The sequence below is a fragment of the Labrus mixtus genome, chromosome 9 (genome assembly GCF_963584025.1).
Source record: "Labrus mixtus chromosome 9, fLabMix1.1, whole genome shotgun sequence".
NCBI classification, from domain to species: Eukaryota; Metazoa; Chordata; class Actinopteri; order Labriformes; family Labridae; genus Labrus; species Labrus mixtus.
The window spans coordinates 27,635,998-27,648,497 of record NC_083620.1 but is presented as its reverse complement, the minus strand read 5'-3'; the positions used below and the strand labels follow the sequence as shown (position 1 = coordinate 27,648,497).

At 43.2% G+C, this 12,500-nt stretch overlaps 1 protein-coding gene across 1 annotated transcript in view; it reads right to left on the bottom strand.

The window, feature by feature from the left end:
• Positions 1-12,500, bottom strand: part of LOC132980860 (SPARC-related modular calcium-binding protein 1-like) — a 21,834-nt gene that overhangs the window by 646 nt on the left and 8,688 nt on the right. The window contains exons 2-10 of the mRNA XM_061047214.1: positions 11,298-11,472; positions 10,865-11,098; positions 9,807-9,860; positions 9,442-9,489; positions 8,336-8,416; positions 7,502-7,697; positions 6,715-6,788; positions 6,394-6,487; positions 3,172-3,521 (exon numbers count right to left, since the gene is read on the bottom strand). Coding sequence (XP_060903197.1) covers positions 3,188-3,521; positions 6,394-6,487; positions 6,715-6,788; positions 7,502-7,697; positions 8,336-8,416; positions 9,442-9,489; positions 9,807-9,860; positions 10,865-11,098; positions 11,298-11,472 — 1,290 coding nt within the window. The 3' untranslated portion in view covers positions 3,172-3,187. The remainder of the gene's footprint in view (positions 1-3,171; positions 3,522-6,393; positions 6,488-6,714; positions 6,789-7,501; positions 7,698-8,335; positions 8,417-9,441; positions 9,490-9,806; positions 9,861-10,864; positions 11,099-11,297; positions 11,473-12,500) is intronic.

The following is a 12,500-nucleotide window of genomic DNA, read 5'->3' as shown; positions in this document are numbered from 1 at the left end:
GGCCTCAAAATATTCTTTCAATATCCAGAATCAGAAGTAACTTTCAGGCGGTTCCTGAGATGATCACGTTTAGAGATGATCCTGAATAAACGTCTGGATAATCACTGTGCCATCAAAAGTATCAGATTCAAACACCACAGATTGTTCTTCAAACATACAAGCCCCCCCATACCAAACCTTCAAGATGTTTCTTCAGTATTGTTACACTTTAGAAAAATACAACCAAGGACAAACGTTTTGAGACCTTTGGTCCTGTTATGTTCCTCCTTTAAAAGATTCTCTGGGAGTATTCAACAACAGACTTGGAAAGGTGAAGACCACAAGCTTTTATCTAAAGATTTGTATACCATGAATTATTATACACACTTACTATGTTACTGTTTTTCATAACTCTGTTGCTGTTTTTGTTTCTGGTGTTTTGTGTTTTATTTTGTATAAAATATGCAGGTTTGTGTTTGTGCAAGAATGTTTTCATGAACTGAAAACTTTAAAGGTGACATATCCTCCTCCTCTTCTTCAGTTTAAAGTCTCAGAGCTCCTCAAAACATGTGTGTGAAGAATCCACTCTGATCCTGTATTTGATCATGTCTATAAACTCCTCTATTTCAGCCCTGCTCAGAACAGGCTGTTTCTGTGTTTGTACCTTTAAATATGTAAATGAGCTGTGTCTGACCACGCCCCCTCTCTGGAAGGTGCTTGGGTGTACTTGGTGCTTTCTCGCTCCATGCCCTATTGTTTACGGTGAGAAGGCAGACTCAGAGGGCAGAACAAACACCTAGCTGTGGGAGTGTCACCCACCTGGGGGAGGGGCTACTGCCCTTTGTGATGTCATGAAGGGAAAATCTACAAACGGCCTGTTTGAGCACACATTTTCTGAAAAGTGGAGAAGGTAGAAGACAGAGAGGATGGACTTTTCTCATCATTGGGGGGTTTGTAGACAGACTAGAGACACATATTAGAGTTAGAGGAACATGAGGAAGTGGATTTTGTATAAAATGTGACCTTAAATGATACTTGTTGTTTTATTGGGTCGGGGCATGGCAGTGGACAAGTATGGACATGGACAGTGTGCTGTTGTGTTGTTCTACATGTTTACCTAAAGGTGCTTGCTAATACAGGCATTATGGAAATAAAGAGATGCGGGGGAAAATATATGAGTTTGACAAATAAAATCTAAAAGGAAAAGTTTGAAGAAGTTAATCAGTAAGTAATCCCCCTCCAGCCCCAAAAGTAGCACAAACCTCAGTGGGCCGCCTCTAAACCAGCTTTTATTAGTCCATCCTGTGCGAGGCTGCAACATGCTGGACCTGCTCCTCCTATAGGTATGAAGAATTGATTCTTGGGTAATAAAAAAGCTAAAACAGATAGATGCTGGTGATTTCATGTCCAGCTAACTTTACATTAATGAGCACTTTAACCGTCATGTGAATATTAAATTGTCGTACTTTGCCTATAGATCTCCTTTATATTACACACTGGACCTTTAACTGAAGGAATACCTTCCCAGAGGTCTTTAGTGTCACCTTTAATATCAGCCTGACGTCCTTTTAATGAACGTGAACTGTCCTCATTCTTCATTCATTTAACTACCAGGATTTCACTCGTACAGGGAAGGCTCTGCTCAACAGTCTGACTCCACCATATGAGAACTCACAAACACTTAGTGTGGTCTATAAAGTATTGCTTGTTAACGAGGTGGATCAGAATCTGCTGACATACAAACAGCAGTGAAATCAGTGAAACTGTTCAAAGTAAATAGTAACATGAATCGTCCGTTTTCATGCTGATAGATTATGATCAAATGTTACACTGGAGGATTGAAGAGTGACATCAATCATGATTTTAAATACTGAAAATATGAGACGCTTTCTGTGAGTTTATCACTAAAGGAATGGAGTTGAAGTGTGGATGATTCAGTCTGATGATGAATTTATATGAACATAAATGATTTCATGCAAACTGAACGTCATCATGTTGAGAACGAGACGCCAAGCCTACTCTTTTTATGTCGGCTGATCTTATTGTGGTTTTGTATGATATGTATCTGACTGTCTTTTGAATCTCATCCCTGATGTATACTTAACAGTGAGCTGCTTATATTTCATGTGGACACTTAATTTTGATGAAAGCTGCTGTGAGCCTCAGCCAATGATCTTGGTTGTTTCTCTGCTGTATCTAGTGCCGCTTGCATTCTGCATTTTCACCGTGTTACCTTTATGTCCTTTTTGTCTTTTTACTGTCTTCTTCTGTTGCCCTTTTTTTCTTGCCGCAAAACCAATCACCCTTCAGGGACAAATAAATAAAGTTGAAGTGCTGTCAGCCCTCATCTTGCCCTCATATCTGCACTGTACCACATACTATACGGCACATAGTATGTACCACTTAGTGTATACTGCACTTTTTCCATGAAGGTGGATTTGATCTTTACAGAGAGGCACTGTGACGCTAATATTCAAATAGAAGCAGACTCTTTGTACGAGGCGGGTTAAACGAATGACACAGTCATAATAACATGCTGACTGCCCTGCTGCTTACACACACACACACACACACACACACACACACTCACACACACACACACACACACACACACACACACACACACACACACACAGAGTCCTGTAGCTGTCATGCCATCTGTGGCTGCCTGATTAGTGAGTCTGTGTCACGGCTGAGCTGTGACTGATCGCTCACTGACAAGCGGCCCATTTAACCGCTGCCCTCGTCTGTTTTGATTTCATAGAGAAACACACACACTCACACACACACACTCACACACACACACACACACACACACACACACACACACACACACACACACACACACACACACACACACTGATACACTGGTGTGTGTAATTTGTCTGGCAGCCGGTCAGAAACGCTCTACTCTCTCTCTCCAACAGGAGCAACAAGCCAGAGAGGAGAAAAAGACGCTTTAAGCTCAGCCTGTGTGTGTGTGTGTGTGTGTGTGTGTGTGTGTGTGTGTGTGTGTGTGTGTGTGTGTGTGTATGATAGACACAGTGATGTATTATGTCCCCTGTCTATCACAGACACAGAACAAATCTAATGCTGTGGGTTGATGGACTTTGAAAGCAGCCTGAATTAAGATGTAAAAACACGAGGATTGAAAAGTCTCATGTTTCTTGAAGTGGATCAAATCAAACCCACCTGGTTCTGACCCCCCTCAGAGGCTCAGGCAGACCCTCAGCTCCTCCAGCGTCAGGCCTCGGTCTCCGTCTCGGTCGCAGTACTGAGAGAACTTCTTGGCGCACCGTCGCGGCTTCAGCCTTCGTCTCAGGAACTGACGGAGAGGTCGAGCCTCGCGTTCACTCAGCACCCCGCTGGAGTCCAGATCCAGATGACTGAAATGCCACCGCAGGGCCTCCTCTGGTCTGGAGTACTGTACTGTCCCCGGAGCAGCAGGAGACACAATGTCCTGAGTCCAGGAGGAGGAGGAGGAGGAGGAGGAGGGAGTGGTAGCGACGGGAGTGTTGAAAGATGAAGAGCTGTTTGAGACTCTGTTGGAAAGAGACGAGAGGAAGAGATTTGGGTGTTTCCAGACAGAAACAGACTTTGGGCTTTATTTTGTAAAAAACAAAACCAATTGCATGATATTGAACAAACAGAAAGTGCAGAGATAGATTAGGTTGCAGGAATGTTTTGAAATGTTTAAATGGAAGCTTCAATCAGGAATCAAACAGACTGTAAAAAAAGATGGACGTAGTCTCAGTGAGGTCATCCACTGGTTACTGAAGCGGACTTTTCAAGTGATTCTGGAGATGCTATCTGAGGCCCTTCGAGCCCTGAAGCCTCCTACTGTCACAAAACAGAAACAACAGCTACAAAAGTGTTTCCTGCTTGCTGTCGTATCAGTCACGCCCTGAATTTTGCATAACTCTAATCCTTCATAAAATCAAAACGTTTCAGTTATAAAGGATTTCAACCCCCCCCCTGAGGTTTGTTGCTGCTAAAGACATGAACTATTCAGAGTTAAATCTTTTTGTGTGACCAGATGTAAACATGTTTATTTATGCTGTCATAGTGGGTAGATAGTGGGTTTTATATGGGTTGTGAATGTGACTTGGAGGGCTTCAATTTTCTACACCAGGGGGTATCTGCCTTAGAACGAGAAAGCTCCAGTGTAACAGAAATGAATCAAACACTACAAACTGTTTCCACCTCTGTTTACGTCTGGTGTGGTTGAATAAATCACTGACTAAACTAATCTTGAATGGTAAACTCATTTTGAGTAATTTATTCTTTTAGGAACTTTTCAAGTGTAGAAATCTTCAAAGAAAATCTCGCTCTTCTAACGACCACAGCTTTATTTTCAAGAGATGAGTGTTGACGGGGGGAATTGATGTGATGTATGTGACGATGAAACTAAATATAAAAAAGATTTATTGCTTTATGATAATAGGCTGCGATATATTACTACAAAGATTTTGCTGCAACATTTTTAGATTCCCTTCTTAGGAGTCCTGAAAATGTTAAATCTAAAATATTTAAAGGAAGTTTGAAATCGAGTAAAAGTCATTAATACTCTTTTTTTAAAAGCTGGAACACAACATGTACTAACTTCTAGTCAAGTTAAAGCACAAGTACTCGTAATGAAAAGTTCTATAACCTCTGTGGATCTTTCACAGACTCGATCAAACCTGAACGTCAGTATTTCACGTCAGCAGTTTCAGTGAGAATAATGTTTACAGCAGAGCGGTGACGTCGACAGGACGCGCTGTCATCACGTCTCTGTTACTCCTGATCAAGTGTTTCTGAGTGTTTCACACCTTCACCAAATGCATCAACACCTCTATTCCCACACAGCTCAATAAATATCACATTGCAGGAGGACATGACAGCGTGTGGAAAAACTGAATTACTGAGACGGCTCCAGGGTTCCTTATCGACTTCAAGTTTCTTTATCAGAACAAAAACACAAACAAACCTGGAGCTCATCGAACAGCAAGACGATGATGGATATTAAACATGTACGCCGTGTGTGTGTGTGTGTGTGTGTGTGTGTGTGTGTGTGTGTGTGTGTGTGTGTGTGTGTGTGTGTGTGTGTGTGTGTGTGTTAGAGAGAGATGTTGCAGTAGTTTCCTCGGAATAACAAGTCTGCTGTTTATGTTGGGAGTTGCTGAGTCGGCGAGAAAGTGAGATAAATACACAAAAAAAAAGGAGGAGACACAGATTACATCAAATGAGAAGAGGGAGAGAAAGAAGAAGGTGTGAAGACGAAGCAGAGACCTGGAAAACCTGCATATTGAAATGAGAGAGTAACAGATGGAGGGAAGGAGGTAAATACTTCAAAACTGAAGCACTGATTGGCAGAGAAACAGACGGAGTCGGTCTGCTCAGGTCTTCGACAGTTTCCATTAGTTTGTCAGATTCTGGATCAGCTCGGTGTTCACTGAAGCGTGAAATTGGTTTTCATTTGGCTTTCTGAGCAGCTCCTTAGAGGCCGAAGCAAACATGAGGACGGTTCTGCATCCATAGACGGGTGGCAGGTTGCAGACTAAGCAAGGTAGATTTAATAAGGAGATTTAACATGGTTAGTGTCATTAAAGTCTTTCTATGTGATTTTTCACACTTAAATGTAGAAATCAAGTATCTCCTCTGAAAATAACTCTGTGAGTCATGACTGTCTACAATGGGTGTAACACCCGAGTCCCACTGTCTGTGATGTTTTCAGAGTTTTCAGAGTCCTATCTTCACTTTGTTTACATCGCCTGGACGGCCGGCTGACTCCTCCCCTCGTGTATAAAAGTTGTTTAATTGAGGGACTAGAGAAAAGAAGAATAACATACTGTACTCACTGCTTAACTGTGTTTCTAGATCACGCTCATTTCAGGTAAATTTACATGCAGTGTGAAGATACGAGCATAATAAAGATCGCTAGCATTAGCATGCTAACACAACAATGCAGCGCGAGTTGTTTTGGTTTCATGCTGGTGCTCAAGGGCGACATCTGCTGGATCAAAAAATCACATATAAAGCCTTTAAGCCTGTTGGCTTCTGGGATGTTGTGCTAGTAGATTTAAGGTTTGCCTCACTGTTTTTTACAGTATGACATGTCCTATGACGATGGCACATGTACAGGGCGACCAAGTTCACACTACATTATTATTTTTAAATTACATGTTAAAGGTGGCCCAATGCAAAACCCCCTAGGTCATGCATTCATTCATCAAACAGCTGCTGTGTGGATAAAACCAATCATCACAAGTTCTCACTAATTAGATACAAACCGTGGTTGTGTTGGAGGTCTCTTTCTTTTCTCATGCTGAACTTCTTTATTAATAAACTCTGAATAGTTTAATCAGTTGATTGTAAGGGGGGGGGGGGGGGGGGGGATTCAGGGAGACATCATTAATCACAGCCTCAACTGACCTGTTTGGACTCAGACTTCCAGCATGCACTGCTTCCAGCTGCAGAGCTCTGACCAGACTCTGCAGGAACTGCTTCTTACGAGCTCCAGGACATCCTGCAGGAGCAAAGAGAAGACTGTAACCATGGCGACAGGTCGCTCCATAAGGCAGCATGTCAGACCCTGCAGTGAGAAAGTGACCTCCCTCCTGTTTGGTGTGTGCAGCCCGGTCTTCATAACCTCCATTAAAACCTTCATTGTATCCATCTCTCTGTCTCAGTAAACAAACATTCATGAGGTTTTGTTTTTTTTATCATGTTTCTAGAAAAGAAACTCATATTTACCTGGCAGAGGTTTCTCCCTGATCCTCCTTTCTGTTGAAGTCTCCTCCGCCCCAGTGCAGTCTGGGATACGATTCCTGCAAAAAGAAGAATTAAACGTTAAATCATCCGACATTAAAGGATGAAGAATTGTCAGCTGAGTGACATGACATGACTCTGCAGGTCAAACATGCATCACAACTTTTAAATCTTTATTTTATGAAAGGCCAGCCACTGGAGTTATTGTACTGTGTTATTAAAAGACTCTTCTAAACCCCGTTTAAAAGATAAATATTAAAAACTAGAGTTGCTCTCCTGATAAATAATGAAATCAAACACTTTCTAATTAACTTCAACCCGAGCTGGCGTTTACACCGCCTGTCAGCAGCGGAGATAAAAAAACATGATTTGGCCTGGGGGACTTCTCCTCACACCAGTGGAGCACAGAAATCCATCACATGAAAACATCCAACAGTTTCCTCTCAGGAGTTTGTTCAGCTGAGCATCGACACGCTGATAAAAAAAAAATAAACCTCCTGAGAACAAAAACCGGCCAACCGCAATTTACTCTGATTTGTTCTCCGTGTTTCCTCAAAGGGAAACCACTCGGGAACGGGGGATAGTAATTGGTGTAAAATTGGATGATCAGGATGAAATGCCTGTGTGCGTCTATAGTATCTGTGCCTTTAAAAACCTCTGTGATCTAATGAGGAGAGTAAAGGGACTCAAGGAAGGAGAAAGAAATCAAAGAATCACAAGATGACAGATTGTGAGGAAAAGGAGAAAAGTAATTGATTGGTTGATTGATTACCTTGCAGAGGTTCCCGGCAGCGGCCTGCCGCTGTCCACCCTCACACACCAACAGTAGCCCGTGGCTGCATGACACTGCGCCGGGCTGTAGCGTCCGTCTGCAGTGCATTCTGGGATGAAGCGCTCTTCGTCCTGCCAGACTGAACGCACCTGAGAGAGCAACGCCTCCCGCTCGCGCTCACACGTCTGAGGACTGTCTGCACATGTTCAAACACAAACACACACACAGAGCACTTACTGTGACTTCAGTAAGAAACATTTATATTATTATCATTTTTATTAAGATTTATTTTTGGGATTTTTGTGCCTTTATTGTAGAGATAGGACAGTGGATAAAGTTGGAAATCAGGGAGAGAGAGAGTAGGGAATGACATGCAGGAAAGGAGCCACAGGTGGGATTTGAACCTGGGCCGTCCACTTGGAGGACTACAGCCTCCATACATGGGGCGCGCGCACTAACCACTGTGCCACTGCACCACCAGTGCCCTTCATTAACATTCTTTTTATTAATTTACCAAGACAAAACAACAACATCTCACTTTAACTAAATATTTGCATTGTCTAATGAGGGCTGTGTGGTGGGGTGGGTGTTGTGGCTGGCTCTCGTGGTTGGACCTGGGTCTTTTGGGGGTGGCGGGGCTGTTTAGGATGTGGTGAGTTGTGAGGCTCGTCTGTGAGTCATTGGGGTGGAACACAAATCTTATTTCAAACTTTTTTTTTTTTTTTGCCTAATTAAATTTTGTGTTTATTATTTGTCAATTTGAGTTGCACTCCAAACTTTGCACATCAACAGTCCTTCCCCTCCCTCACACAGCAGGTGCCCTGACTCTCTTACCTGTGGGTCGTCGGGCCGAGCGGTTAGCTTTGGAGTCAGAGTTAATCAGGATGGTGACCCAGAACGGAGGAGCTGTCAGCTCTGCACGGGGAAACAAAGAAACAAAACAAATAGACATTAGTGTTGAGCTCGAGAGGAAACAAGGCAGAATCTAATGTAAAGAATCTGCTGGAATAATGACTTCCTCTGGGTTTGTTTATCAACACTGTGTTCACACTGACAGGACGGTGCTTCCTTCAGATTGTTTATGTGTCACTCAGGCGCTGAAACATGTTTCATACATGTTTTTTCCCAGGTGAACCCCTCCCTCTCTCATCATCAGCCCTGCCCCCGTATGAGGGAGTAAACAACCTCGCCCACACAGTGACACAGTGTGTGGACGGGCATAATAACTGAGTGTCACTGCAGGAGTTCAACTAACAGAGAACCAGTAGACTTAAACATATAACCACTGAATCAACTCTGAGATGCATACAGTCTCTTGAAATTGGTGGCAGAATCTTGTTTTCAGACATTTATCAGAGCTTGTCTGCTGCTCTCCGTCTCACAGTCACTCTCTGCTGAAACAGGGGAGAGGCGAGGAAAACAGTATGTAGGCAGGAGGGAGGGAGGAGATGAGGTATGAAGGAGAGGAGTCCAAAGAGAAGATTTTGTTTTGCTCTGAAAGTTGCACACAGTAGAAGGCATTTTAGAGATAACCCAGGTGTAATATTTGGATTGACTCTGCTGTAAAAGTTATATTCAGCTCACACCTGCGATAGATAATCTTTAGGGGATGTTTGGGGTTCATACATGAGGTTTGAACTGTACAGAAACAACAGAATAAAAACTTGTGAGATACATTTAAAGCAGGGAATAGGTTTAGTATGGCTCTATAACTTGTTCAGCAAGTCTGTCTGACTGAAGACATAAACCCACAGATACTTATTCTGCTCTGATAAATCAGTGATGCTTCATTACAGCATGGATCTCTGTTAAAATAAAACGAGTTGTATTCAGTGGTGGTTCAGAGATCTGTGCTAAAGAGCATGGGAGTCATGGTAACCGTTTTGTGACTTTGATTTGCACAGCAAAGAATTCTTTCTGGAGAAAGTTCAGTGGTTCACCTGCAGACTTTCTGGGAGCTGACGTTGGCTCGGGTTCATCGCCGTCATCTGGAACATGAAAAGAAAAAAGTGTGTGAGAGTGAGAAAACAATAACAGTGTGAAGTGTGCGAAGACTCAGAGGAGAAAAGAGTGAAAATGAAACGAAGACACATTTTTTGAGGTCTTGGCATGTGGAGCCGTGTGTGAATGTTTTCGAGGTTCAGCAGGTGTGTCTGGATCAGAGACAAACTGTGCCGTGCCAGGAAAGCAAAGAAAGAAAGAAAGGAAAAACTGAGAAAAGCAGAAACTCTCTTTTCAGTGAATGTAAAGAACGGGTACAGAGAGGCAGATTTAGAGAGTGTGAGGAGTCAGATGTCTTTGTCACCTTTTATCGGAGCTGAAGCTGCATCCACGCTCTGAGCTAACGTGGTCAGGTGATCTGTTTGAGAGAACACATGAACACAGAACAGCTGTTTGGAGGACACACACTATGCAAACACAACACCTTCACGCAGATTGAACTCGTTTGTCTTCATGTATTTGTTTCAGTTTGTCCAGACAGACACACTGAGCTGGTGAGACTCCCTCTGGATGAATGACTTTGAGATTCTCTACTTTACATTTATTTATTTTCTTCAGTTAAAAGACAAACTGAGACAAACTGAATGTGATATAAAGAAGGGAAAGTAATGACCCATCCTGCTAACAGCTCACGTCTACATTTACTGTAAAGCTTTACTGTGATACAGAGAGATTTTTTTGCGAGGCAGCACAGACGGATAAGTGACTCATTGAAAACAGTTGGCAGATCTTTGCCGAACTATTAAACACAATTTGGTTTTAAAGCAATTCAATCTCAGTTATTTAAAAATGACCAGAGCTTTAAATAACGACATATCTTAAGACATGTTTATAACCAAAAGCTGCCTGGATCGAAATCTTGCACACATTTCTTGGCAATGCACGGTGAAGGGATGACCCTCTCTACTCTGTCTCTAATTGGCTAGCACGCACACTAACTAAATATGCAAGAGTAGTCTTAGGTCACTGATAGTAATACAGGTTGTTTATCATCCACTGCTCGGGGAAAAATGAAGAGTATTCACTTCTTCAGGCACCACTACACCACTGGGTTTGCCTGCAGCTTTTGGTAATTAAAAACAAGAAAATCTCGCCAATTCTGCACGCCAAAGACTTCTATTTGTGTCGCTGCAGCAATCAAAAAGAAGTATGGATATTATTTGATTTCACTAGTTTCACTAACTTCAAAGTTTTTGGATTGCTCAAAGATTTAGGAGCTTCATGTTGGACAGAACTCTCTGTAGGGATTGTGTTTCTAACTCCAGTTCATCAGGCAGTCAAAGAATCGATATTCATGTCTCATCCATGTGGATAACTTTATTTAAAATAAATATCTGAACATGAATATTAAGTACGTCTGACCGGTGCAGTTGGGGATCACATGGAGGACTGAGGTCCCGCTCACAGGCTTGCCGTCGGCCGTGGAGCACCAGCAGTATCCGGTCTGGTTGTGACACTGAACGGGCAGGAAGTGGCCGTCGGGGTGGCACTCTGGAATAAAGATGGCGGCTGCTGGGCTAACGTGACGGCCGCCGCTGCGGGAGCTGGCCTCCAGAGCCTGAACCCGGGCCAGCTGGCATTTGGTCTGACCCGAGTCTAAAAGGAAAGGGAAGTCCAGACATCAGTACCAACCAATGATGAGCACTCTGATTAGTGTTAGAGCTTTACACTATATACACGGACATGCATACACTCTGCTGAACTATCAATACAGTAACAGAGGTCGTTTCAGCTTATGGATATAGTATGGATCAATTTAACAACCCTACAACATATCAGAGACAGGTGTGTGTACCTGAGCAGTGTTTGCGTGGAGCGAGGCGGAGCTGTGTGTTGATGCACTGAGCTCTCTGGAAGGCGCACAGAGATTTATACAGCCTGCCGTTGCTCCCACACACCGCTCTGTGGCGCCCCCTGTGGCAGTCCAGGACACAACCCCGAGGCCACATGTTCTCTGTGATGAGGAAGGGCTGCACACACACACACACACACACACACACACACACACACACACACACACACACACACACATAAATATAGTAAAGAATTAGTGTATGAAAACATGAAAACATCCAATGTTTACACCTTTTTTCTTAAAAGTTATATGTTAATCGATCCTCAGTTAAACAATATACATACTGTATCCTGCTACACTATCACTCCCCTGCAGCAGATCCACTACGCAGCAGCACAAATGGTATTCAACCTACCCAGAACAGCACATGTCACTCCACTGGTCTGGCTCCCAGTTACTGCTCACATCAGATTTAAAACTCTGCTGCTCGCTTACAAAACAGCGACAGAAACGTCTCCTCATTACTTTAACTCTCTCATCCAGGTCTACACTCCATCCCCCCCCCCCCCCCCCCCCCCCCCCCCCCCCCCCCCCCCTCCCTCCCGCCCACTACGCTCTGCCAATGAAAGTCTGATCCAACCTTCACAACAGGGCCCTAAGTCTCTGACTAGACTCTTCTCCTCTGTCGCCCCCCGGTGGTGAAACGAAGAGTCCCTCTGCACCTTTAAGAAAAAGCTAAAGACCCAGCTCTTTATGAACACATACACACTTGATACTATTGATGATGATGACGATATTCAGGATGGTTTTGATGCTGGTTAGAACTCTTAAGATCAGCTGTGGATGTTGTGCTCTGCCTCTTTCAGCATCTAGTTGTCCACTCGGACTTAAAGCTGTTTGTCTGCACTTCCTGCCTCCTCCTCTCTAGATCCTCGCTTGTGTTGTACTTACTCTCTGATATCTGCCACTTCACGTTTGCTAAATGAATTGCAGAATTATATTTACTACCTATAATGTAAATGTAAGATAATAAGTTGATGTTTTGGTTTTCTTTCTTTTTTACTCTCTGCTGCAGCACTCCACATTAGTTTTTTCACAAAGTGTCTCTGCACAGAACAAACTCTGCCTCTCTCCTCCACCCACATCAGACAGAAAGGTATCCATCAAACTTTGAGAGTGTGGCAGAGCACCAATAAAACTGTC